Raw genomic sequence first — 27,495 nt, forward strand, 5'->3', positions numbered from 1 at the left:
CTAGCCACCGTTTGAAGATCCAATAGCAATTAACAAAGCCCGCAAAAGAAGGACTAAGGCAAAAATTTCCTAGTGGGCAGGAAAAAGAGGATGTGGTAGTAGAAGTAGTATTAGAAGAAGACAAACCAGATCGGAAAATTCGAATTGGAGCAACGTTGACTGGCCAAATAAAAGAAGCTTTGATCGAACTCTTAAGGAAAAACAAAGCATCATTTGCATGGTCAGCAGCGGACATGCCTGGTATAAATCCGAGTATAATTTGTCATGAACTAAACGTGGATCCAAGCTTCAAACCGGTAAAACAAAAAAGAAGAAAGCTAGGAGTGGAGCGGGCAAAAATAGTAAACGACGAAGTGGATAAACTCTTGAAGATAGGGTCCATAAGAGAAGTGCAATATCCGGAGTGGGTAGCAAACACTGTCGTTGTCAAAAAAAAGAATGGGAAAGATAGGGTTTGCATCGACTTTACAGACCTAAATAAAGCATGTCCCAAAGATAGTTTTCCGCTCCTGCATATAGATCGACTTGTAGAGTCCACCGCTGGAAATGAGCTGTTAACGTTCATGGATGCCTTCTCGGGTTATAATCAGATAATGATGAACCCCGACGATCAAGAAAAGACGTCATTTATCACAGATAGAGGTATCTACTGTTACAAGGTAATGCCTTTTGGTTTGAAAAATGCAGGAGCGACTTACCAACGGTTGGTGAACAAAATGTTTCACAATCACCTCGGGAAGACTATGGAAGTCTACATAGATGATATGTTGGTTAAATCATTGAAGAAAGAAGATCATGTTAAACATTTGGAGGAATGTTTTGATATTCTCAATAAATATCAAATGAAGCTGAACCCGGCGAAGTGCACATTTGGAGTCCCATCCGGAGAATTTCTTGGCTATATCGTGACAGAAAGAGGGATTGAAGCCAATCCAAATCAAATTAACGCCTTTCTGAACATGCCATCTCCAAGAAACTTCAAAGAAGTGCAACGGTTGACTGGGCGGATTGCGGCCTTGAATCGTTTTATCTCGAGATCAACAGATAAGTCGTTGCCTTTCTACCAAATTCTAAAAGGGAACAAAGGATTCCTTTGGGATGTGAAGTGTGAAGAAGCTTTTGGGCAGCTTAAGGCATACTTAACCACTCCACCTATACTGTCCAAACCGGAAGTGGACGAAAAACTTTATTTGTACGTATCAGTTTCAAACCACGCGGTTAGTGGAGTCTTGGTTCGGGAAGACCGTGGGGAGCAGAAACCAATTTACTACGTGAGCAAGTCAATGACGGATCCGGAAACCAGATATACAATGATGGAAAAACTTGCACTCGCGGTGGTAACTTCGGCTCGGAAGCTGCGTCCATATTTTCAATCCCATCCGGTTGAAGTATTAACTAACCAACCACTCCGAACAATACTTCATAGTCCAAGTCAGTCCGGACGTTTGGCGAAATGGGCGGTGGAATTAAGCGAGTACGACATAGAGTTCAAAAGCTGGATCAGTATGAAGGCTCAGGTCTTAGCAGACTTCCTGACCGAACTACCAATACCTGGAACGATAGAGCAACCGGAGAACCAAACTTGGAAATTACACGTAGACGGGTCTTCAACAAAACAAGGATCAGGAGTGGGAATCAAGTTGGAATCTCCAACATCAGAAATTCTAGAACAATCATTCCGATTGTTATTCAGTGCCTCCAACAACGAGGCAGAATACGAAGCCCTTATTGCCGGACTTCGACTAGCACAAGGAGTTGGAGCTAAGGAAATATTGGCTTATTGCGATTCGCAACTAGTAGTTAACCAATTTAATGGAGACTATGAGGCCAAAGATTCAAGAATGGAAGCATACCTCGAAGTGGTGAAGGATCTATCTAAAAATTTCTCGAAATTTGAATTAATCCGTATACCTCGGGGAGAGAATACAACTGCAGATGCACTTGCCGCATTGGCATCAACATCAGATCCTGAGTTGAAGAGAGTTATTCCAGTAGAATGCATCTCGGAGCGAAGCATTCAGGACAGCAAGGAAACCCTCGTCGTTACAAGGTCTCGAGCAGCGGCGCGCGACCGTGGCGAACCAGAGATCGAACCGCCACCCAACAAACGAAGAAAGTCAAAGGGATCAAACACATCTAACAAGGAACCCGTTGTCTTAGCTGAGGATGTGATTCCGGAAACAATATTGGAAACCGAACCATTAATCGAGGAGGATATTCTTGAACCAAATGAACATCCCGAACCAGAGCCACGAATATTTCACAAAGTTGACCAAATTCCGGCTAAAGACTGGGGGGCTGACTGGAGGGAGCCAATAAAGCACTACATCACGACAGGCGAGCTCCCAAAGAATAAATGGCAGGCCAGGAAAATGAAAGTCGTTAGCGCGAAATTTTGTCTGTCAAAGGATGCGTTATATAGACGAGGTGTCAGTGACCCTTACCTATTGTGCATTTTTGGGCCCGAAGTCGAGATCGTCATGAGCGAAGTGCATGAAGGATTATGTGGGAGTCATTCATCAGGAAGAGCTATGGCTTTTAAAGTTAAAAGAATGGGGTATTTTTGGCCCACTATGATCACAGATTGTGTTAAGTTCGCCCAAAGATGCAAGCGCTGTCAACTCCATGCACCATTGATCCACCAACCGTCTGAATTATTCTCCTCCATTTCCGCCCCATACCCGTTTATGAGGTGGTCAATGGACATCATTGGACCATTGCACAAATCAACTCGAGGTGTACAGTACCTTCTAGTCCTTACGGACTACTTTTCAAAATGGATTGAAGCTGAGGCGTATGTTGGTATCAAGGATTCGGCGGTGAAGACCTTTATTTGGAAAAACATTATATGTCGGCATGGAGTTCCATACGAAATAGTTACTGATAATGGACCACAATTCATTTCACACGAGTTTGATGCCTTTTGTGCGGACTGGGGAATCAAAGTTAGTTATTCTACTCCACGATATCCGCAAGGAAACGGACAAGCTGAAGCCGCGAACAAGACAATATTAAGCAATCTCAAGAAACGCTTAAGTCATCTAAAGGGAGGATGGTATGAAGAACTCCAGCCCATCCTGTGGGCCTATCGTACAACCCCTAGGCGACCTACAGGAGAAACTCCATTCTCTTTGGTTTACGGCATGGAAGCGGTAGTACCAGCCGAACTCAATGTGCCCGGACTTCGTCGAACAGAAGCACCGTTAAATGAGGAAGAAAATTCAGCAATGCTTAATGATTCACTAGATACCATAAATGAAAGGCGTGATCAAGCTCTAATTCGGATCTAGAATTACCAACAAGCAGCAGCCCGATATTACAATTCTAAAGTTAAAAGTAGGCCGTTCTTCGTGGGAGATTATGTATTAAGGCGCGTCTTTGACAACAAAAAAGAAGAAGGTGCCGGTAAACTTGGTATTAATTGGGAAGGACCTTACATCATTACCGAAGTGGTTCGGAACGGTGTTTATAGGTTAAAAGACTTAGAAGACAATCCGGTCAAGCGACCTTGGAATGTGATCAACCTAAAGAAGTTTTATGTTTAAAAGCTACATGCATTGTTTATGTACATGAACTACGATTTGGCTTGATCCCGAAATGGGTACGTAGGCAGCTCGAAAACGAGTTCAGCTATTAATAAAATTTTTGTTTTATTTCTTTATTAAAGGAAAAAAGTTCGGCTATGCGAACATACAAGGAATTGGAAATAAAGCGTTTATTCAAAAAAAAAAAAGGCGAAGTGTCCCTCATCGTACACTTCGAACTACGAAATCCTCGTTGACGAGCAGAACACTTCAATTCCTTGACCAGCAAGATCGAGGATTGACATCATGCAGTCCGGAATTCGAGCAAAGTCAGAAATTCCAAGCTCAATCCACTCTCCGGGGTGAGATTCAAGGATGTGAAGATTTCTTGACACCGTAGTAAGCCTGCGTTGCATCCGGTTAATCCTCTTCCGGAGCCTCCTCTTTTCCGACATAAGCTTCCGGTGTTGAAGTTCAAGTGCCTCTATGAACGCCGTCGCTGTTCCTTGGTCTCTGATTGGGAGATCCCTGATCAAAGCACATGGGGCTCGGATCTGAGATCTCGAGAAGCCGCGAAGTGGGGAAGGCTGCCTGCTTGGCTCATTTGAAACATCTTCATTCATCATTCCGATTCTGGAGAAGTCGGGCATAGATTCTGAACAACGAAGATTGAACTCCATACCTGCTAAAATAAAAAGAAGGGTGAGAAGTAAAGGGAAATTGAACCTATAATTTATAGGAACCCCATATCCTTAGCAAGCTGCGGATTTTATCCAAGGAATGGAGTGATTCGCGGAGAGATTCATGCCCCCAAATGGATCCTGCATTAAAAGACGCATCTCCAAGAATATTTGGAAAGAAAGGAAAGTAGCAAATATTTCCATAAATAAAAAGGGCCGAAGCCCATTACGAGTTTTTTTAAAAAAAAAAGAAAGAAATAAGAAAGTGAAGAAATTAAAGAACACTTATGGGAGAGGCTCAGGAACAGGCTCCTTCATCGCCGGTTTAGTTTCCGAAGTGGACGCCTTGTTCGTAGCATCCACTTCGGAACGATCCCGAACGCGTTTCCGGCAGTTGCTGGCCTCCTCCTCCAAGTCCTCTTCCTCTTCACTGTCGGACGGAACGGCGCAGACAGGGGCGTTCACGGGACCCGGGACTCCTCTAGCGCGGAGATACATCCGAAGCATCTTCGGGATCTCAGCAACGGAGTCGAAGTTCCGCCACTCCCATTGAAAGGGATCGCTCTCCAGGGCCCGTATCTTCCTTTCCACCCGGGCGATGCGAGCCTCGAGCGTCTGCCTTTTGAGTCCCAGCCGCTGCCTCTCTTCACACAAGCGACGGTGCTTGTCGGCGACCTAGCATAAAAATGAGTGAATAAGGCAAAACGAAAAAGTTTTTAAGTCAAAAAACTTTAAATATTTACCTTGTCGATGAAGTCGCAAGCCTCTTTCTTCTCCTTTGAAGGGAAGTGAAAGACGGCGTGAGGAAAGAGAACGCCAGCCGGTTCAAATCCGTCACCGGACAAGAAAAGTGGGCTGCCGGGAGCGATGGGGGCTACTTCTTCGTTTTCCATTCTTAAAATATTTCTCAAGTGAGATTCTATAGTCATGTTTAATAAAGCCTAGAGGTAGGTAAGCCTTTATTTATAATGATTTAGGGTTTGTCTTGGAACCATAAATCCATTAATGGTAGCGTTTCCGAGTGGGTTAAACCATTTTTGGAAAATCGAGAAAAGGCAATTATTACATTAAAAGACGAGCCGTTCTCTTTAAGAAGGGAAAGAGCAACCGTCGCATTAACTGCAAAAGTTTCTAAGGCCCAAGCCCGACAAGTTTACCGAGTTGACTAAACCCGAAGTGGGGAACTCGCTTTAAGCCGAGCTCAGCTCTCGCATTCTAAAGAGAAAGGTCTGATCAGCCTAAAAATCTCGAAAGCATTGCCACAAGGCCACAAAAGGTTAAAAGCGGACTTTGCAAACCCGCATATAATTTTAACCAAACCCCCTTGGGTCACAACCTAGAAAGGTTTAAAAGCCTCCTCAGGCAAATATCTTGTTCAAAAGAAACAATAAAGCCTCCTTAGGCCAAAAATAAATTAAGTCTTAAAGATAAAGGGACAATCCCCAATTTAAAGTGGACACAGCCACTACGGAGTAATCTCCACCCCGGACTCCGGCTCAGCAACCAAAGTTTCATTCACCTCCTTAACTGGTGCTTGATCAGATGAAGCTCCCTGGCCACCCTCCGCGGTACAACCAACCTCCGGAGTGACCTCTGGTACCATTGGAGCTGCGGGCGGGACAACGTCTTCCGTCTCACTTGAACCTAGAAATAATGATTCCAGTCAATCAAAGGTACAAGGTAAGAAAAAGGTAAGCCACAGGAGCCAAGTGTTACCTGCCCAGTCTAAACCCGATTCACTGATAGGAGGTGATTCAGTAAAGAATGCCTCGAAGTCAAGCGGGTTGAAGACCGAAGTGGGAAGAGCTGCTAAGCGACTCCGTTTTTCAGAAAGGTTAGTCGACAGCTCGGTCCTTTCTTGCTCCTCGGAGAAATCTGCTTCATGGATTTGGTCCAGCAGAATCAAGTTGCTTTCGTGCTCCTTGATGTCTGACTCCAAGTCCGACCTAGCTTTCTCGGTTTGCATGAAGCGAATGGCCCCTTGGATCAATTCCATCCCGCGTCCCTTAACTTCCTTTCTGGCCTTCGATGCCGACCTTGCCAACTCAGAATCACGCAACTTGGCTAGCGCCTTGTACTTCGCGTCAAGCTCGATAAGTTGGTTGTTCAGGGTGTCGGCGGTTGATTCGGATTCGTGAAGTCTACCCTGAACACCAGACAGTTCGTCCTGGAGTTTGTAATTCCGGTCATAGTAGTCTTGCAGTTCCCCCTTTACCTGCGCCAACTCCGACGTCAACCTATCGACCTTATCCTCCAGATCGTGCTTAGAGCCAGCAGAAGAGTTGAGGTCAGCCTCAAGCGCTGAGAATTTCTTCTTCCACATGTCAATCTCCTTCTCCCGTCCAATGACCAACCCTTCGTAATGTTCGATCATGTCGTTAAATTCGCTCTGAGCCTGGCATTATTCATGAACCCGGGATGGCGAGTCAATTCGCAGAATGGCAATGCAATAAAAAAAAAAAAAAAGGGAAAAACGGAACTAACCCGAGATGAGTGATGCGCTTGAAGTAAATAGCGTTCACGAATCGCAGGGCGCCATTTGTCGAAGTCTGGCAAGATCGAACCCGATCGGGTCTTGAAGCATCGGAAGACGCTGCCCTCTTTCTCCATAGCTGCGAAGAAGGAAGAGTTGTAAAAATCGGAATCTTAATGGAAATAAAAAAAAAAACGTTGAAGACTGTATGAATCACCAAACCTGAAAGCGATTTGACTTGAGGGACGAGAGCAGGTTTTAACCTCGAGGAAGCATCTCGAGATTCAGAATCTCCCTTTTTCGGAGACACGCTCCGGGCAATCTTTCCACTATCAGACTGGGAAGAGGAAGACATATCAACCGGTCGTGGAGGACCCATTGGTTCAGAAGGAGGGGATGATCGAGGTGAACGGTCAGTCCGGGCCCTTGACTTTTCCCTCTGCGGAGAAGAATCACTGCGAGAGGACTTGTCTCTCTTCCGGCGAACCAAGTTCTTAATTGGTTCGTTACTAAAATCATCCCGGGGAGGACGAGGTGAATCACGGCGAGGAGATTGACCCCTCCGAGGAGAACGTGAGTCGCGACGATCGCGACGAGGAGTTAATCTGAAGGAAGCTACAGATCGGGCTCCCTCGGTGCTGCCATCATCAACCAGCAAGGTCCTACTGTAGTCCTTCCTGTCAATAGAAGTCGCGAGAAACTTTTTCTTCTCCTCGCAAGCCTCAGCCATCGGCTTGGAAAGCAACTTACGCTTGGCCGCAAGGGCCCGAGATGACATTCCCTGAGTTGAGGGAGGGGGCGGAATTTGGTGAAGATGACCAGGTGGACTCATCCTGAGTTTGTGATTAGCTTCTTGGAATCGTTCAAGAGTGAAAGAATTCCAAAGGGTTTCCCCTTCAAGAATTATTTTGAAGAATTCGATGAACTCTTCAGATGGGAGAGTGGAAGCGATGAAAGCTGCGAAATGAAACAACGGTGTTAGTCAATAAAGATAAAGAAACAACCGGGAAAGATACAGGCGACCTAATCACTACCGGGTTTCGCAGACCACTTCGACGGGAGAAAATCTGCAAGATTTCCAATCGAAGCGGGAGTTTTCTTAATCAGAAACCAAGGATGATGCCAATTTTCATCCTTGTTCGGAAGATGTGAAACGATGTTCCTGTTGGCATTAGGATATGCTGAGAAATACCCCGTTTTCTTCGATGAACTTCTCACGCTTAGAAGCTCATTTAGTTCAGAAACTCCGACAACGTAACCGGCCTCCGCCGCGATTGTCGTAATTCCAAGAATAGTACGGAGTAGATTGGGGGTTAGTTGAGGAAGAGCGATTTCAAGAGCCGCTAGGTATAGAACTAGGGCTTCGGGAAGAGGAAAGGTCAGCCCGCAACCCTTGAAATAAATCTCGTATACACAGAAGTAACCATCGCGATGGTTCTCTGGAGATTCTGTGGGGGAAGCTATTTGTGCTTCCGCCATAATTTCCGGCGGAATCCGGCAAAGCTCTCTCAACCGCTCAAGGGATTGAAGAGTACAAGTGGACCTGTAGTGCGGACCGGCAATATCATCAGAGCGGGTGCACTCGTCGTTGCTAGAACGCCTCTCGTCGAAAGACGGAGACTCGGGTCTATCGGAATCGGAAGTCATTGGAAAGAAGGAAAAATTCAAGATCCGGCGAAGAGGGTTTTTGGTGAAGGAACGAAGAGAGAGTTTTCGATTAAAATACAAAAGTAAAAGAAGAGAGTAATGGTGAAAAGAAGTTACCTCAAGCTAATGATGAAACCGCCTCGGAAGTCGTGTGGGAAGTGAGAAGGTTTTTTCCGTTTTAATAGTAATTAATCAATATACGGTCATAATGATGACAGATGTCACTCGGTTAAAAATGGCTAGTGCCGAAATTAAAGGAGTGATGAGATTTTCGGCGGGAAATCAGAAAGATTCTCGAGCGCAATCTTTGGCCACTTGAGCATTTAAAGTCCTCCGAATTGGAATAGCACTTCGAAGAACTTGGGGGGCTAATTGTTGGTGTCGGATCCCGCACTAGATGTACGAGACCAACCAAAGATTGCCACGTAATCAAGATAATGGCCCATAAAGGATAAAGCCCATTGAACCCGTGAGCCAAAGGGACGGTCGAAGTGGTTGTCACCATTTCGATAATCCGAAGTGATTGCACTGTGACACGAGTTCGGCGTAGAAGACACGGGTAAGTCGGTTCAAAGGCACTTGGGCCAAAGGAGGCGAGGCCCATGAAGATCAGAGTCAACTCAAATTCAAACGTTGAGCATTAAAGTCGAAGAATCAAAACGGACACATTTAAGAAGGAATAATTGTACTTAATTGCTCATTTTAATGTCGTTTATCTATGTATAAATATAGAGGCCAATGGCCATGTAAAGGGGGGCTTCCTCTCAAGAGAGAAATACTATAGCAATTTTCGTATCAATTTATAAGTTTTTTACATATTCATTTTTGTCCCTCAAGAATAACCTTTCCCACTTAACAAAATACTTGAGTGTGTGAATCCGACATCCACACCTCCCACTTATCCGCAGGGAGAGTACCATTAAGGATGTATTCTCTGATGGGTATCCGCCAGTCTGCCCCCAATCCAGAAGCGGTAGCGCTGGCGGTAGTGGTTCCGGATTTAGCGGTGTTCCGATTAGTGATTCTTCTTCGGAGTTCTGCTCAGTTTCCTCGACCCTTTGTGGTTCTTGTTCCACACTCATCCTTCTTTGCATAGACCGTGTAGTCACGAAATTCAGCTCTCCGGTGGCTATACTGGGATGTTCAATTACTTCGACAGGGATCATTCGGCTCACTGTTACTTCGGAGCTCGACGCCAATGCCGCTAAGGCATCCGCTGCTGAGTTCTCACTTCGCGGAATTCTAATGAGTTCGAAACTAAGAAACTTTTTATTTAATTCCTGAACCTGAGCGAGGTAAGCTTCCATTCTGCCATCTTTTGCTTCATAATCGCCGGAAAATTGATTAGCAACGAGCTGCGAGTCGCAAAATGCCCGTAATTTTGTGACACCTATCCCAACCGCTAGACGAAGTCCTGCAAGGAGAGACTCGTACTCCGCCTCGTTATTTGACGCATTAAATGCGAGACAAAATGACCTTTCAATTACCTCACCATATGGGGATTGTAATCGAATACCGATCCCGGAACCCTGTCTTGAGGACGCGCCGTCCACATGAAGTATCCAAGGTCCTTCATTTTCTTTGACTTCCACGGAGACCAGAGGTAGTTCGATCAGAAAATCTGCGAGGACTTGAGATTTCAAGCTTGTCCTTGTTCGGAACTGAATATCATACTCGCTTAGCTCAATTGCCCATTTAACCAATCTTCCTGACTGACTCGGACTATGCAAAATTGCCCTTATAGGTTGCGTGGTTAGGATAATAACCGTATGGGACTGAAAATACGGTCTTAATTTCCGAGCCAAAGTAATTACTGCCAGAGCTAACTTTTCCATCATCGGATATCTTGACTCCGCTCCCGAAAAAGACTTGCTTACATAGAAAATCGGTTTTTCGTCGCTCCGATCCAATCGCACTAACACTCCACTTACTGCGCTGTCAGAAACCGATACGTACAAGAAAAGCTCTTCTCCGAACTCGGGTTTCGCTAACACAGGAGGTTTGGACAAATAATCTTTTAGATCTTTGAAAGCCTTTTCGCAATTCTCATCCCAGATGAAATTCTTGTTTGCTTTTCGGAGCAGATTATAGAATGGAAGGCACCTATCGGTTGACCTCGAGATGAATCGGTTCAAAGCTGCTATCCGCCCCGTGAGTCGCTGAACTTCCCGGATGTTGCGAGGCGAAGTCATCGCCAGAAAAGCGTTCAACTGTCACGGATTAGCTTCGATTCCACGCTCCGTGACAATGTAACCCAAAAACTCTCCCGAAGGAACTGCAAAAGTGCACTTGGTCGGGTTCAATTTCATTCCGAACTTATTCAAAATTGCGAAGCACTGCTCTAGATGCTCAATATGCGAAGTGCTTGATACTGACTTCACCAACATATCGTCAATATACACTTCCATCGTTTTACCGAGGAGATCTTTGAACATCATATTCACCAACCGTTGATAAGTGGCTCCGGCATTTTTCAACCCGAACGGCATGACTATATAACAATAAGTTCCACGGTCCGTGATGAAAGCTGTCTTTTCCTGGTCTTCTGGATTCATCAAAATCTGATTATACCCGGAAAAAGCATCCATAAAGGACATCATTTCGTGGCCCGTAGTTGACTCCACAAGTCGGTCGATGTGCGGAAGTGGGAAACTGTCTTTGGGACAGGCTTTATTAAGGTCGGTAAAATCTACGCAAACCCGCCATTTCCCATTTTTCTTCTTGACTACAACAGGGTTTGCCAACCAGTCCGGATATTTGACCTCGCGAATCAAACCGGCATCGAGCAGTCGCTGAACTTCGGCATTTACAGCCTCGGCTCGGCCTGGACCAAGTTTCCTGCGTTTTTGTTTTACTGGTTTGAAAGTCGGGTCAATGTTGAGCTCATGCGAAATGACCTTTGTATCGATCCCAGTCATCTCCTCGATTTTCCAGGCGAAAGTTTTTTGATTCCTTTTTAGGAAAGTTATCAGTTCGGCTCGGAGTGTTTCGCTTAATCCCGCTCCTATTCTCACAGTTTGATCCGGATACTCCTCATTAACTACCACTGCCTCCACGAGGTCACTGCTTATTTTTTTTACGGGATTTGCAGGCACCTCGAACTGTGGTTGCTATTGAATTTTAAGCTTATGACTGGACATGTAACACATCCTCGCGGCTCGCTGACTTCCCAGGATTTGCTTTACTCCGGACTTCGTAGGGAATTTCAAGCATTGATGATACGTTGAAGGTACTGCTTTCATCTCATAAATCCAGGGTGTTCCCAAGATAACATTATAAGCAGCCGGACGATCGAACACCGTGAACTCAATCATTTTGACTATGCCTTCTGCGCATACCGGGAGCACAATCGTTCCTAATGACATTGAAGTTTCGCTAGTAAAGGAAACCAAAGGAGATGGTGGCCCCCTTATATCTTGCTTCGATATCCCCATTCTTGTCAGAGTATCGAGGAAAATTAAATCCACCGAACTCCCAGTATCAATGAGAACCCGAGACACTTCGCGATGCGCAATATCGAGTGTTATGACCAGAGCATCGTCGTGTGGTTTGTCAAGTTGACTTGTTTCTCTTTCGGAGAATGTTACTTCGGGTAATTGTTCCTCAGTAAGTCTGGCCTTCTTGATTATCGGGGTGGTTACCCTCCGTTCGTGTTGCTTGATTGCACTAATGGAGTCTCGAAATAGCTTGGATCCCCCCATAATCACCTGGATTTGCTTCTTCGGTCCTTTAAGAACATCAGGGGACTGGATCTTTTTGGTTTTTTTGCTAGGAGGAGACGGTTCCTCCGTTGCTAATGTTTGCTCCGACGGATGAGTTGGCTCGAGCTCCGAAATATCGATTTCGGTTATTTCCCCGGATGCGAACTTGGCAGCCAGTAACCTTCCTAGAGCCTTGCAATCTTTCGTAGCATGCCCATTGACTTTGTGGATCTCGCAGTATGCGTTTGGGTCACGAATCCACTTGTTACTCGGGAAAGCGCCGTTTTTGCTCTTTGGCGAGAAAGACTGCTTCGCAGGCGAATTCTTCGGAGAAACTTTTGGCTCCTCCCGACCCACTGAGAATGTGCTAGCTCCAGGCTTCCGAACTTCAGGTTGAACAGGTATCTTCTGAGGAAGAAGTTGAGCAGGTTTCGGAGCTGCTTTAAACTTTTTTGCTAGAGCGGCCCGCTCTTCTTCTGCGTTTATCCAGTTCATTGCCCGATGGAGGGCGTCTTGAATAGTGGCTGGTCGGTTAACAACCAACTCTTCTCGGAAATGGGATTCGTGCCATAGACCGTTCTTGAGTGCAGCAATTGCTGCGGAATCAGACAGATTTGGGATCTGGACCATAATCTCTTTAAAGGAGGTGATGTAAGTCCGGAGCGGCTCTCCGGCTCCCTGTGAGAGGTTCCACAGCTGGGCATCAGTTACATCGCTCTTGATGAAGTATCCGTACTGCATGATGAAAGCAGTGGATAGTTGCTTGAAGCTATCGATCGATCCTTCTTCTAGTTGAGTAAACCAGGTCAAAGCCGGCCCGGATAGGTTCTCGGCGAAGAGCTTGCATAAGCCTGCGTCTACTTCGTTTGGCTCCAAATGTACCCGACCTACGGTCACCTGAAAAGACGCTAAAAATTCTTTGGGATCTCCCTTACCATCGTACCCAGGAAGCTTGACCTTCCTTTGGTCTCGAATTCGCAGGGCTACAATTCGTGGAGTAAAAGGAGTCCTTCTCGTCTCCTCGATCACTCTATCGACTTCGGGAGCCGAACTGGTGGCTTGATGAACCCTCGAACTCATTTCCCGAATCTGATTTTGTAAGCTCTGGATTTCCGGGTTGACCGGAAGGTGAGGTGGATGGGACTCGGTTTGAGGATGATGCGGGGTGCTGCCAAGATGAATGGGGAGAGGTGTTCTGGCTGGAACAAAAGGACCGCCGGCCGAATTTGGAGGTGCTTGAGCATGACGGGATCCATCTCCAGGTTCACTCTGAGAGCCAAGAGGCAAAGAAGATGGGAGTACGTTGTTCGGGGAAACGAGTCTAGGATCCTGAACCTCCGAAACGTTTGGACCATGAAAGTCCAAATGGCCGCGAGGTCCGCTGGTCCGCAAAGTTCCTGCAAGAATTGTATCAACCCGATCCGCATAAGCATTATGGGCTGACCTGATTTCGGAAAAACTCGCTGTGAGGACTGCGATTTGGCTGCCGCTTTGCTCTTCAGACGCTGAAAGCTTCTCAGACAACGCAGTGGTGGCGAGCTGCTGCTGGTCGGTCTTCTCGGACAGATCTTTAAGCAACTTCTTGATCTCGTCGAGGACTGAAGCCGGATCCGCTATGTCTGACATCTTTCCGATTGATATTCTGGAGTAAAAGACTAGAAATCCCCTCCTTCTAGCGCCAAATTGTGGATGTCGGAATCCGCAATACAAATTTTATGATGTGTATCGGATCGTCTAGCCTTGCTAATTCGAACAGCAATCGTGAGAAGAAAACAAGAGAGTAAAGTGTGTGTATTTGTTTATTGCTCAAGAAAAATCCCCCCCATTACAATGGTTTTCGTTTCCTATTTATAATTACAAGATTTGAAACCGAAGTCGCTCGTCAAGCCGCAGATCTCGCCCTCATTATTGCTTCCGTTTCGAATCTTCCCGATCTAGCAGATCCCGTGCAACCTGCCTTTCATTTAACTCGTGGGATCCCGACGTTTTACTCGAACTGGGCTTGAACTTATTGGGCCGCTCTTTTCGTCCCCTGGACCGGGCCGACGGCCCACTTCGTCTTATTGATTCACTATCTTTCCGGGCCGGATCCGAACTGCGGGATCCGACACCAACAGTAAGGGTGTTTTATTTTAAGTGGAGACTCGACACATTCTTTGTGATACATTTGATTACAATAATCACAGAAATAATAATCAGTACCAAAATATGAGCCATCGCATGCACTACATCCACCATTGACATCAAATTCTTTATTGTTGCACCAAAACAAAGGGAGTACTGAATGATCATCAGCGTCATATAAAAAAACGATGTAACTTATCATAGAACCGAATGGGAGATTGGTAATTGAAGAAAGGTTTATGGTAAGTGGAAAGTCTTTTTTCCATTGTGTTCTAGGACATAAGAAAAAAGGTTGAAGAAGGGTATCATCGCTACTGGCTGTTTCACCGGCAGAGGTTGGACTTCGAGTTTGTGGTATGGGATGGCGATATACCAAGGATAATTTACCATCTTTCTCCATCATATGAAATATTCCACAATCATTATCCATGGTAGCTCCCGGTCTTTCTTTATTGTATCTCTGTTAAGGTCTTTTAAAAGTGTTGTTATACAAAAATCAAATGTTTAACAATCCAATACATATGAAAATGATTTGATTCTTATATAATGTGAAAACGAAGTGAGCTTTGTTCTTTTCTTTGTAGTTTTCATAATGTTCTTTCCATGCAAATAAAGAATCAACTTTTCTTTGCCTATGGTTTTCGTCTCGTATGAAAAAGTCCTGCTATGCAAGATAGTTGATTAATGGATGATTAACGTGTAAACGAACGTCGATTTTTGCTTTCCACGTACATAAAGAATCCAACTTTTCTTCCCATATAGCTTTCGTCATTTCGGATTAATCACATACCCACTTCAAGGCATCTCTACCGTCGAATTTGGATCTCCCCGTGGTCTCCCACGATTTGGCTCTGAATATTATCTTGCAAAGCACAATCATATGGTAAGGAGCAGCGAGACGGTGGAAATGTGCCTTTTAGATGGCTCAGGATTATTTGGTTGTTTGGTTCGTTTAATGTTGTCCAGAGTTTAACTCGGTCACCAAAATGTTTAAAACATGTATCAGCCAAGTACATGAAATCTTTCCTTCAAAATTCGAAAGATGAAATTAGAGATTATTTTGATTGGTCTGATTTTATTTAAAATTCTACAGATTCTATTTGACCACTCAGTGCATCTCGGGGCTCAGCCAACTTTGAAACCGGTTTTCGAGTTCTTGAGGATAGTCCAAATGGTTCACCGTCACAAATGGTTTGATCCCTGGATACATTTACCATCTAGTTAAATCTTCAGAAAATATTAGTTTTGATGATTAGTTCAAATAAAAATATTAATTACGAGTAAGAATAGTTAAAGACAAACATTTTTACCTCTACTAATGAGAGCGTCGATTAATCTGTTGTAATACGTTATTCCTGAATAATTAATACTTCCAAATCTTCCTCCTGTCTCCCAAGAAAACAAACCTTTTAACTGAATAACCGATTTCCAAACCAATTGATTAATGGTAGAAGGTAGATTACTTTTGAAAATATGTACAGTACTAAGTAGCCAAAACTTACTCTTTTTAGAAACAATTTCACAAACGAAATATCAAAAATCGTAAATAAATTGGTTCATTTACCCTTTTTTATTATTATTTTTGAGACCTAATGAATTCCTCTTGCACGAAATTGGTTCATTTATCATGTGTATTTAGTATTTACTATTATTTCGCAAATATCATGCTATTTTATATGATATATCATGTTATCTTTTAAAATCACAAAAAATGCATCATTTATTTATGGTCTTTGCCTTACTTTTTTTTTTTCTTTTTTGCTAATTTTCTAGCAAATTTAGTTATCTGGCAAATTAACTTGTTTTTTTTAACCGGTACGAATATATTTATAACGAAATTAGTAATAATCAAGTCATCATGATATTTAAAAAAAAAAAAACATCTTACTTGGTAAGACTCTAGACCAAGAAATTGAAAATCTGTAACTGTTGACCCCAAGCGAAGTCATTAATTGGATGTCCTCCTGTAACCATTAGTAGACACAATAAAATTAATCACATTTCCTAAGTAGAAAAAAAAAACACAAAATTATTATTAGAAAGTTATTTGACCATAAATCGATGGTATTGATCCACAGCCATGTCTCCATTGTTCTCATCACGTATTTTGCCTGTATATTTTGCAATTAAATTTTTTATTAAGTAACTAATTGTTATAATATTCATACAGATATAGATTAACACGTATATATTAGCAGCTACTACTATGTCAACAACATACATGACGACTAGTTGTCCTGATGACCTGACATATATATTAAACCTTAAACCTGTATTGGTAATGGGATTGACGAAGCTAATCCAAACACCAGAACAAAGTAGTTTGGATTAGTTGTAATTTTACATTTGTTCATGATTTTCTCCTAACTCAACAATCTTAACCGAAACTAAACCGAATCAAACTAGAAATCAATACATACCAGGATATTCATGCGTAAATATGTCCCAATTGTTCAAACCTTTTCCTTCGGTCAAGAAAGCACCTTCATACTATTTACATCAAATAATATACCAAATAAGAAAAGCAAGAACAAGCATTAACATAAACTGAAATTCGAATTTGACTCCAAAATCTGTGTTCTTTTTTTTTTTTAAGTAGAGGAACAAAAGAAGAATTACCTGGTACGCAGAAGAAGCAGTGCCAAAGAGAAAATCAGAAGGAAATGGAAATGAATCTCCTAAAATGTTCTCTGAAGAACTTTGATTAATACATTAAACATTAAGCTTTGTAATAAAATGGCCAATAGGAAAATCGATAAGTTTCCCATTTTGTCTGCCTCTCTCGTGTTTGAGTTTGCCTTCTAACTTTTGGTGTTGTCTTCTGTGTCTATATGCACTTTATATATTAGCAAAATAATTAATTAAACTAAATCCTACCAATTCAAAATTCTATATTTTCTTTTAGGTAACATCTTTTTTTTATTAAGGATTTAGTTTTAGCTAGTTAGTGATTTTGATGATTTAGATATTAGTTTGTAATTAATTTTGATGGTTTTGACTTTTAAATATTTTTCTTATTTTGCGACCTTATAAAATAGGTTCAAGTTCAACCCCCGGCCCATATTAAAATAACTGTAAACCATGTATAAACAATAAATAAATGCATACCATAGGAATTGCTCAACCACTCGGCTTTTTTCTGGCAAAATATATTGAGTAGAATACTATCACCTATACATGTAACGTAAAAAATGAGTTTTAATGTTCATTATATTCAGTAACAGTCGATATCAATACGACTAGCGATGGTGACCGCAACAACGATTTAGTCACTGCAAATATAAGTTGACATTTGTCTTTGAAATTTGCAAAACAAACATAATTTCAGTAGGTGAACCTTCCATCTTTTTAGTCAATCGCATTATTCTTAACAAAACTCTACAAAATATATAAGAGGGAAGTCATGACAGAGTTTGTTGATTAAAATGATTATCGGCCTCAGCATGAGAAACTGAAACAATTCATCAATTAACTAGGCAATGTACCTTTCTATTTATATTCTTGATTGCGAACAACAATTATTTCCATAAAACAATTTAAATAGATGTGTACCCGAATTTTCTTGTACACTGATTTTTGTAATAAAACTGTTGTGCAAGATTAGCAAACCAATTATTTACTTATACCATACACAATACACATCCAAACAAAAAAATGAGAAGCTTTTTAACTAAGCCTTCCTAATTTTGACTTCCTTTGATTGTAAACACTAATTCATTATTAGTTTATCTACATATTATTTTTCCCTGTTATCTCCTATATTACCGTGCTGTTCAATGAAGTTCTTGTACCATGAAGCTGATTGCTTTGGTGTCCTTTTCAGAGTTGTATAATCAACATGGAATAAACCAAATCGAAGCTTGTATCCGTACAACCATTCGAAATTATCTAATAGTGACCATGCGAAATATCCCTTCACATTTGCTCCATCCCTACAACAAAGTTCACACTAATTAATTATATCTTAGATTCAATGTCTCTTTTTTTTTTGAGCAAAAGATTCAATGTCTCTATGTCTTTAAATTCAATGAATATATATGAATTGGTTTATCAACTAATTAAATATACAATTCACATACCTCATTGCTTCTTTCAAAGCATCCAAATATCCACTCATGTATTGTATCCTTTTTGTATCATCCAGAAGTTCTTTAACCGTCGTCTCGGGTTTTTGCAAGGTTCCGAAACCTACAAACCATTGATAATTATTGTTCAAATACATTTTTTAAAAATATATGTAAATAACCCAAAAGCTTGAGGTAATTGTACCATTTTCTGTGATGAACATTGGCATGTTGTGGTACCTATTTTTAAGGTAATTTAACATCTTCTTGAAACCGTCAGGATCAATATGCTGCCAATTGACGTCAGTCTATCATGTACAAAAAACCAAGCATTTCAAAAATAATGTTAGAAAACACAATAATGTACTGGAGAGTCCAACAAAAACTTCAGAAAATATATATACACAAATGGACTTACAAGTTCACCGATTGAAACATTGCCTTTCCGGTCTAATTTGAGGGCGAATCCTTCGCTTTTAGAAGCTCCATTTCCAGATCCAGAATTACAAGCAGTGATCAAACAATCTTGGATGAAGTAACTTGTGTAGTGATTAATACCCAAGAAGTCTGATTTGTAATTCTTTATGCTATTCATTTCATTACTCGAAAATCTCGGCAAAGCTGAGCCAAGTATATTTACCATTTCTTCCGGATACTTCCCATATACAACGGGATCTAGAATCCTGATATTTAGTACACATTAGACAAGAAAACATGAATATGTGAATTATACAAACTCATATATGATGAATATTTGGGTCTGACTTGTTATAATATAACATACCAATTTGAATAAAATGATTGAGCTCTCTCGGCAGCATTTTTATCCACAATCGAATCACTTATGGGTTCAAACCATGATGTTTGTACCACAATGCCAATGATTCCCCTTTGTTCCTTCTACAAAAAAATTGTAATATATCAATATAATACGTACAAATATATATATAGTTAAAATCATATAGCTAGATAGTATATTGGTTATTGTTACTTGATATTTGGTTCGGTATATTTGAATCGCCTTTGCATGTGCGAGGATCATATTATGAGCGGCTATAAACGGCTCAGTTTCCGAGTTCCCCTGAGTACAATTTCCGTATGGCATGGAGCACCGGGATGGTGGAAATAAACCACTTCGGTAGGCTAAGATTATTTGTTGGTTTGGTTCGTTAATCGTGATCCAGTGTTTAACTCGGTCTCCAAAATGTTTAAAACATATATCAGCTAAGTACGCGAAATCTTTCCTGAATTAAAAACACTTAAGGAATTAGTTTTAGTTATGGTAAAATAGTTAGAGACTTAGGAGGGGTTATTGGTTCATAGATTTATATGGAATTAGAAATCCAAACAAAAATCATTTGTTATTCAATCATTGATTTTAAAATCCTAATTAAATTCATGTGTTATTGGTTCTATGATTTATAAATACTAGTTAAAATCTTATGTTATTCGTTTAGTCATTTGTTTTTAGATTTGAGAATCCAAATTATGTTTTAAATGGAATTGAATGGAATTGAAAGAGAAAAATAGAAGGATTCAAATCCATGGGTAAACACATGTTATTTCAAAATCCATATATCTTGATTTCATAATTAATAGAAATTTTCAAATTCTATATGAATTTACAAATTAACAAACTAATAACACCCCCTTAATTTATAAACTCACTGCATCTCGGAGCTTAACCAACTTTTGAACCGGTTCTCGAGTTCTTGAGGATAGTCGAAATGGTTCAACGTCACAAATGGTGTAATCCCTGTAAACATGTACATGAAACATAGTAATTTTTGAAGTTAAATCTCTGTATATATTTAATGCTTCATTAGATACTAAACTAAAAATTAAGAAGAAGGGAGAGTAAATATTACCTTTTCTAATGAGAGCGTCGATCAAATTGTTGTAATACTTTATTCCCTTATAATTAATACCTCCAAATCTTCCATCTGTATTTTCCCAAATGCAAAGGTATTTTAATTTCAACCAAAAGAAAAGATACACATTTTAAAGTTTAAACATTTTGTTTCCGGTTTAGATATCTGAACCAATCGATTGATGGTAGAAGTTTAAATTTAACCGAATTTAATTATTACAATCATGATTAAGAAAATAAAGACTTACTAGGTAAGACTCTAGACCAGGAAATTGATAATCTGTAACTGTTGACTCCAAGAAAAGACATTGATTGGATATCTTCCTGTAATCACATATAGTAGATAGATGTCAATAAAATAAAGAAGAAGAAAACATATAAAGTGGATAATTTATCCATTAAATAAATATATATTAGAAAAAGGTACAAAATATTATAATGAAAATTTTTTAACCATATATCGATGATATTGATCCGTAGCTATGTCTCCATTGCTCCCATCAACTATTTTCCCTGCATTTTTAATAAAATATTGTCAATGGAATCAACATGGCATTTATAAGATGAAAACTTTTTCGAGAACCAATCAAAGAAAGCTAAATTGTAATTTAATTTAAATATGATATGCATGGATATATAAATGACTACAAACTTAATTTGAACCCAGAACTAAACCACAAGACTCATTCAAAACATAAAAATTGTTTAGCTTATTATCTAAACCAAAACAAAATTGGATGAAAAAAAAAATCAACTTAAAGTCCAAGTTAGTTCAATTTCGACATTCTTCAAGATTCTCTCCAAACCAAACTAACCATAGACAGAATTTAAAATAAACACATACCAGGGTTTTCATGGGCAAAGACATCCCAATTGTTCAGACCTTTTCCATCGTTTAAGAAGGCACCTTCATACTAAATATGTCAAATAAAAAACAAAAACAAAAATTATAAATTGACTCCAAAATCTGATTACATGCAGAAATATAAAAAGAAAGAAAGAAACAAAAAAAAAGGTACCTGGAAAGCAGAAGAAGCTGTGCCAAAGAAGAAATCAGAAGGAAATAGAGATGAATCATCTGAAGTTTGATGAAGACATGAACTGTAAAGAGGAAACAATAAGCTTTGTAATAAAAACGGAATTGCAAAGTTGGCAAAACTTTTCATCTTTTTTTTTCTCGTGTATGTCTTCTGTGGTTTTGGTGTGTGCTCTTATCTATACGTGTCTATATTTATATGAAAATTTCAGAATATTTTAAATGCATTATTGAGATTTTGGGGGCAGTCTTGTCTACTATTTTAAAATTCCCCAATTTCTACCTACTGAATATAGACAAAGCATACCAAATTTTTACATATATATTATAACCAAAAAGCATCTGCACATGCATTATCATAAAGTTTATAAGAAAATCATTAAAATTTAATATATGAACGTGTGCCTATAACAACTCCATCTAATTTCGTACGTTAATATTTCACTGATTTTACTTTCTAGATATATAACGCTGATTATTATTATATAAAATATAAAAATATGGACGTCAGATAGTAAAAATATATAAATAAAAATATCATGACTATAATTTATAGCGTAATAGTTTGTAATATTGTTGTTACTATGCTTCGGATTCAAAATCCATATATTTCATGTTATTGACCGTGTGAAACATTAATTAATTAATTTACTGATATATAACTCTTTAACGACAAACATGTTCATTAATAAATGTCTTAATTCTTAAATATTACTCGCGTGTCAAATATTTTAATATCCGTCGCCATAATTTACAATTCTATGGCACGAGTCACACGACTAATTTATAACTTTTATCTTTTATTAAACGACTAAAATCCTTTGCAACATACTAAAAAGGCAAGTAAAAAGAAAAAACTTACGGTTTCGTACAAGAAGTTGTAGTGCGGCGGAGAACGTTGACTGGTTTGGTGAAGGGGTTGGTGATCTGGCGGCTGAGGATAGGTCTCGTGACGTGGCTACTCCTAGCTTCATAACTATCGTCGGAAGTTTCGTATCTCAACTTACTTCTTTTGAAGTTTCCAGTCTCTGAAAGAAAATCGCAGAACAAGGTTGCGTACACCATAAGAAATATGAAAAATAGGAAAGAAAAAATGATGATTCTAATAGCAATAGGTTTAAAAAATATCATCTTCTTCTTCTTATTATTCAACTCTATAGCTGTTTTTCTTTTCTTGATTCTAGGTTACTAGTATATCTGTTTTCTTTCCTAGGTCTTTATAATACAGCTGTATGAAGATTAATTCAAAGAAATTGAAGATATCAGCGATGGAGACCATATACGATTAACTCAACCACGCAAGGTTTTGAAATTTTTAATTCTCGATTAACAATATTGCAAAGAAACATATATTTTTATTTTTAGATTAATAAACCTGATTTGTCATGACTAAGTGCGCGTTATACAGTTTATATGGCAACGAAGTTGACTTCTATACACCTAGAAACGATCTTGTCGTGAAAAGACCAAAGGAATTCATCAACCACGCAACCATTTATATATGTAATTGTTGATTCCGACCCATTTTGCTTATATGTAATTGTTGATTCCGACCCATTTTGCTTATATGTTATTTATGTTATCATCATTTGTTCGTGTGTCTTTTTCTTTAGATTGTTTAATGGCTCATTGTGTATTTGATTAAATTGATAGTCTATATGTAATTGACTAACTGTAAGCAATAACTCACAGTTAGACATTACGTAGATGATTTATTTTTCAGAATAGAAATGTTCAAAACTTTTCTATTCAACCAATAAAAGTGTATGGGTAGTTTTGTAAATTAAATAGAAATGTCGTGACTCATACTTGAAACATGAGTATTTCGCATAACAATATTGAAGGAAAATTGCCAACAGAAAAATTTTCGGTGTGTTTTACCAAAAACTTATCTTACATAATTTGAAGCGAATTAAAATCTTAACATATATCAACGTTAAACCGTAGACAAAAAAAAAAACACAGATCGTTTTATCACTAGGTATTTTTTCTTTCATTTTGTCATTTATCAGTTAGTTTAGTGATTTTATTTTATATTTTTAATATTTTTTTATCTAAAAATTAAGAAGAATCTAGCTGAACAGTAAAACAGTGATGCATGTCGCGTCTAGAATTCACACTTTTTTCTTGATTGCGCATTTTAGTATGAACAACATGATCTCCAAAATTAAATTTGGAGGTGATGTCAAATGCTTTATATTGTGATTTTTAATCTAAAACAGTTTTGTTTAGTTTTGTACTACTTTTGATTTAAAACTGTTATCTTAGAGAAGTTTTTGTTTCAGTTTTCGTTGACAACGTGTTGATTTTTTTGTTTTTTTTGATAAAGTAAACGTGTTGAATTATTACTGGGCAAGATTAGACAATTAGTCCCGTAACACATTAAACATTCACTTTAAGCTAAAGAAACATTAGTCATTCATTCAACAATAATGATAAGTTTTGAATTCTTCTAGTTTGACTTTATTTGTTTAAGAATACACATAAGTTTTCTTCCTTTGACCCAAAAAAAAAAAAAAAACCTAAGGTCTCTTCTATTCACGCGTTCTTCAACAGTTAAGCTAATAAAATTATTGTGCAAGATTAGACGAATAATCATGTAAGTATGTAACACATTAAACTTTTAGGAGAAAAAAGACAAATTTAATCATTCAACAATGATAAGTTTAAATCTTAAAATGCTTTTTGTAGTTTGACTTTTTTTTGCAGTGAATACGAATTAAAAACTTAATGTATTTATTGATTATCTACGACTACGAGATCTCTTCGATTCACGTGTCCTTCGATAAAGTTTTTGTACCATGAAGCTGATTGTTTCGGTGTTCTTTTAAGTGTTGTCAGATCCACATGGAATAGACCAAACCGAACCTTGTATCCGAACAACCACTCAAAATTGTCTAATAGTGACCACACAAAATAACCCTTCACATTTGCTCCATCCCTACCAAAACAAAATTCACAACTTATATAGAATTAGTAAATTGACAGTAGATAAAATGATCAAAATATAACTAAGAAATGAATTTCTCCACAAATTTACGTAAATTCTTTACCTCATTGCTGCTTGTAGAGCTTCTAAGTATCCACTCATGTATTGAATCCTTTTTGTATCATGTAGAAGTTCTTTATCTGTTGTTTCAGGTTTTTGCAAGTCTCCAAAACCTTCAAGTTAATAATAATTGTTGATGATGATTTCAAATATATATGGATCAGGAACTCGATATCATTGGTTAAATTTGAGGTCTTGTACCGTTTTCGGTTATGAAAATCCGTATGTTTGGGTACCTATCTTTTAAATAATTCAGCATCTTGTGAAATCCTTCTAGATCAATATGCTGCCAATCTACATCGGTCTATCATACAAAAAAAGATGGTCACTGATGGAAACAATAAATGCATTAAAAGTTTAAAACATTAGAATATAATCGCAAATATAAAAAGAGAACCTATGAATGAATGTACTTACAAGTTCTCCAATAGAAACATTGCCTTTACGGTCTAATTTATGGGCAAATCCTTCGGCCTTAAAAGCTCCATGTCCGGTATTACAAGCAGAGGTCAAACAATCTTGAATGAAGTAACTTGTATAGTGATTAATACCGATGAAATCTGCTCTCGAGTTCTCTAAGTTCTTCACTTCATTGCTCGAAAATTGCGGCAAGGCTGGTCCAAGAATATTTACCATTTCTTTTGGGTATTTCCCATATATAACGGGATCGAGAATCCTAGTATGTTAGAATACAAAGAGATAAGACAGTAGGGACTTCGGGCTTGAACTTCGGACTTGCCCATTGGGAGGGATCTCTTCTCCAAAAGAGATGAATTTAACCTGGTGTGGATCCCGCCTCTGGAAAATGTAGGGCTTTCGGGCTTGAACTTCCAGATATTCAAAAAAGAATGAAAAATAAAAAAGAGATAAGACAGTAAATATTACATATGTGGGTGAACTATACTTCATATCTAGAATAATATGGTTTCATATATAGTAATATAACATACCAATTAGAGTAAAATGATTGAGCTCTCTCAGCAGCTTCTTTATCCGCATTGGATTCACTAATGGGTTCAAACCATGATGTTTGTACCACAATGCCAATGCTTCCCTTTTGTTCTTTCTACAAAAACATTATATTTATATCGATAATTCACGAAAATCAGTTTTATGTATTCCGCTTTATTACCTGATATTTGGTCTGGTATATGTTAACCGCTTTTGCGTGTGCAAGGATCATGTTATGCGTGGCTATGAAAGGTTCGGTTTCGGAATTTCCCTGGCTACAGTTCCCGTATGGCGAGGAACAACGAGACGGTGGAAATTTACCTGTTAGATAGCCTAAGATTAATTGTTGATTTGGTTCGTTAAGCGTGGTCCAGTATTTAACTCGGTTTCCAAAATGCTTGAAACATATATTGGCTAAATAACCAATTCATTCCTATCAAAATAACAAAAAAAAAAAAAAAAAAGTAGTGTTCATAATTAAGATCATTTCCATTGCAAGAAAATAGGGTTAATTAATTGGTAATTCTGTTTAACCACTCACTGCATCTCGGGGTTTAACCAACTTTGAAACCGGTTCTCGAGTATTTGAGGATAGACTACATGGTTCAACGTCACAAATGGTTTAATCCCTGGATAGTGTTAAATTGATACAGTTATGTATTTTCATTAACTTTATGAGATTACAATCTATATATATAATGAGAGAGTTTTCTCTCCATCTAGAGTGTCCACATAGGCGACACATCAGTGCACACGTCATCATACATTTTTAATAGGTATAAAATGTTACCAAAAAGATTCGAACCCCTTACCCAATACATTTAATAGGTGCATTTCAAACCAAATTGCCATTTAAATCGTTTTGATTGATATCAAAATTTAAATTATATATATGACTTTATAAAACTTTTACTCAATTTATTTATTAAACGAAGAAACATTAAAAAAAAATTCACATACTTTTATATTATCATCTTTTAATAAAAGAAAATATTTTTTCATAAACAATAACATTGTTTAATACAAAGTAATATAATATAACACACAAAAATATGTGAATAGAAGTTAATATACAAATAGATAATTCAAAAATAGAAGTTAATGAATTAATAAAACACAGCACAAAAATATATAAGATAAAAATATGAATAAAAATTAGAAGCATATAGATAATTTTCAAATACATATAATTTATATATGAGAAGTAGAAAACAAAAAAATATGTTATCACGCTAGAAAGACATTAACCTTTTCAAGAGTTATAAATATTTAGATTAAAAAAAGTTTATATGATAGTAAACTATAGAATTTAGATTACACGAAATAAGAATATCTATTTTTCAAGAAAAAAGTATGTATCCAAAATCAAGATAAAATATATATAAAATTGTATAATATATTTAAGGAAAGAATTTTGATTTAAAAGTACAATTAGATACAAGATTAATTTAAACAATAACGTTAGAGTGCAATGTTTCATGGAAAATGCAATGTATGAGAATAGGAAGAATACAAATATAAAATTTAATATGTAGGAAAAAGAACATTTTATAATAGACAAGAAAAAATAAAATATAAAAATGAAATAGATAAAGAGAATATAATTTTAATATAAGTTTATAATGAATAAAAAATTTAATCAATTATTTTAACGAAAAGAACGTGAAAAGAGATAAAATGTCGCGAGGTGGACGACTGCATATTAGAATATGACGAATAAAATGACAGCGAAATACTTTCAAGAGAAATTGACTAAATTCAAAAAGATGTATGAACATGACATGGTCGAGATTGTATATTTCTCTGAATTTTTTCAACTAATTTTTTACCACGTGTTACCTAAAAATTTGTTGTTTTTTTTAAGAGAAACATTATTCTCAATAAAATCTATGTTATATATCATTTCATAAATAGGTTTATGTCATTATAGATTTATCTTTTAAAATTGAATATATATATATATATATATATATATTTATATTCACGGCTTATATTGTTAATAGTTTATAAGTAAAATCCCGCGCATTGGGATTAGAGAGTCTTCTCTCCATCTAGGGTGTCCACCTAAGCATCCACCTAAGCAATAATATTTATTTTACATTAAAATCAATTTAAAACATCCATTTAATGCATTTACTTGTAATTAATAGAAATAATAAATTTTAAATAAATAAAAAACGAATTATGTAAAATAGTAAAATAATACTATTAAAATTTTATAAGTAAGACTAATATAATTCAACTTTTAAATGATAAAAATTAAATATGGTCAGTATTCAAAATTTTAAATGTGTTAATGAGTTTTAGGATGGAAGTAAATTTATGTAATTCTATATGTAAAACTTTAAACAAGAAAATAAAATTTAAAGTAAAATA

General features: G+C 38.1%; 2 protein-coding genes and 1 pseudogene across 2 annotated transcripts; all 3 read right to left on the bottom strand.

Moving 5' to 3' along the window:
• Positions 1 to 14,973: 14,973 nt before the first annotated feature.
• On the bottom strand, positions 14,974 to 17,593 carry LOC9324126 (annotated as a pseudogene).
• Positions 17,594 to 17,749: 156 nt separating this feature from the next.
• Positions 17,750 to 21,297, bottom strand: LOC9324127 (beta-glucosidase 46). The gene is made up of 12 exons (XM_021034548.1): positions 21,103 to 21,297; positions 20,928 to 20,997; positions 20,538 to 20,596; positions 20,332 to 20,407; positions 20,082 to 20,156; positions 19,882 to 19,969; positions 19,205 to 19,457; positions 18,998 to 19,113; positions 18,632 to 18,896; positions 18,419 to 18,521; positions 18,229 to 18,337; positions 17,750 to 18,081 (listed from the first exon to the last, which is right to left on the bottom strand). The coding sequence occupies exons 1-12, from the start codon at positions 21,247 to 21,249 to the stop codon at positions 17,886 to 17,888; spliced, it is 1,557 nt and encodes a 518-aa protein (XP_020890207.1). The 5' UTR covers positions 21,250 to 21,297; the 3' UTR covers positions 17,750 to 17,885.
• A 2,592-nt stretch (positions 21,298 to 23,889) lies between these two features.
• On the bottom strand, positions 23,890 to 24,931 carry LOC9324128 (beta-glucosidase 45). The gene is made up of 3 exons (XM_021034551.1): positions 24,586 to 24,931; positions 24,370 to 24,472; positions 23,890 to 24,281 (listed from the first exon to the last, which is right to left on the bottom strand). The coding sequence occupies exons 1-3, from the start codon at positions 24,802 to 24,804 to the stop codon at positions 24,169 to 24,171; spliced, it is 435 nt and encodes a 144-aa protein (XP_020890210.1). The 5' UTR covers positions 24,805 to 24,931; the 3' UTR covers positions 23,890 to 24,168.
• Positions 24,932 to 27,495: the final 2,564 nt, after the last annotated feature.

This window comes from Arabidopsis lyrata (genome assembly GCF_000004255.2).
Source record: "Arabidopsis lyrata subsp. lyrata unplaced genomic scaffold ARALYscaffold_2, whole genome shotgun sequence".
Taxonomy (NCBI): domain Eukaryota; kingdom Viridiplantae; phylum Streptophyta; class Magnoliopsida; order Brassicales; family Brassicaceae; genus Arabidopsis; species Arabidopsis lyrata.

Excerpts from the sequence above, each read along its gene's own strand:
- LOC9324127 (XM_021034548.1), bottom strand. The coding sequence starts at position 21,249 with ATGAAAAGTTTTGCCAACTTTGCAATTCCGTTTTTATTACAAAGCTTA. Across the intron at positions 20,998-21,102 it reads CAGCTTCTTCTGCTTTCCAG|TATGAAGGTGCCTTCTTAAA; the intron begins GTACCTTTTTTT and ends TGACATATTTAG. Across the intron at positions 19,458-19,881 it reads TGGTTAAGCTCCGAGATGCA|GAAAGATTTCGCGTACTTAG; the intron begins GTGAGTTTATAA and ends TTTTTAATTCAG.
- LOC9324128 (XM_021034551.1), bottom strand. The coding sequence starts at position 24,804 with ATGGTAAATATTCTTGGACCAGCCTTGCCGCAATTTTCGAGCAATGAA. Across the intron at positions 24,473-24,585 it reads ATGTTTCTATTGGAGAACTT|ACCGATGTAGATTGGCAGCA; the intron begins GTAAGTACATTC and ends TTTGTATGATAG. Across the intron at positions 24,282-24,369 it reads GATTTTCATAACCGAAAACG|GTTTTGGAGACTTGCAAAAA; the intron begins GTACAAGACCTC and ends ATTAACTTGAAG.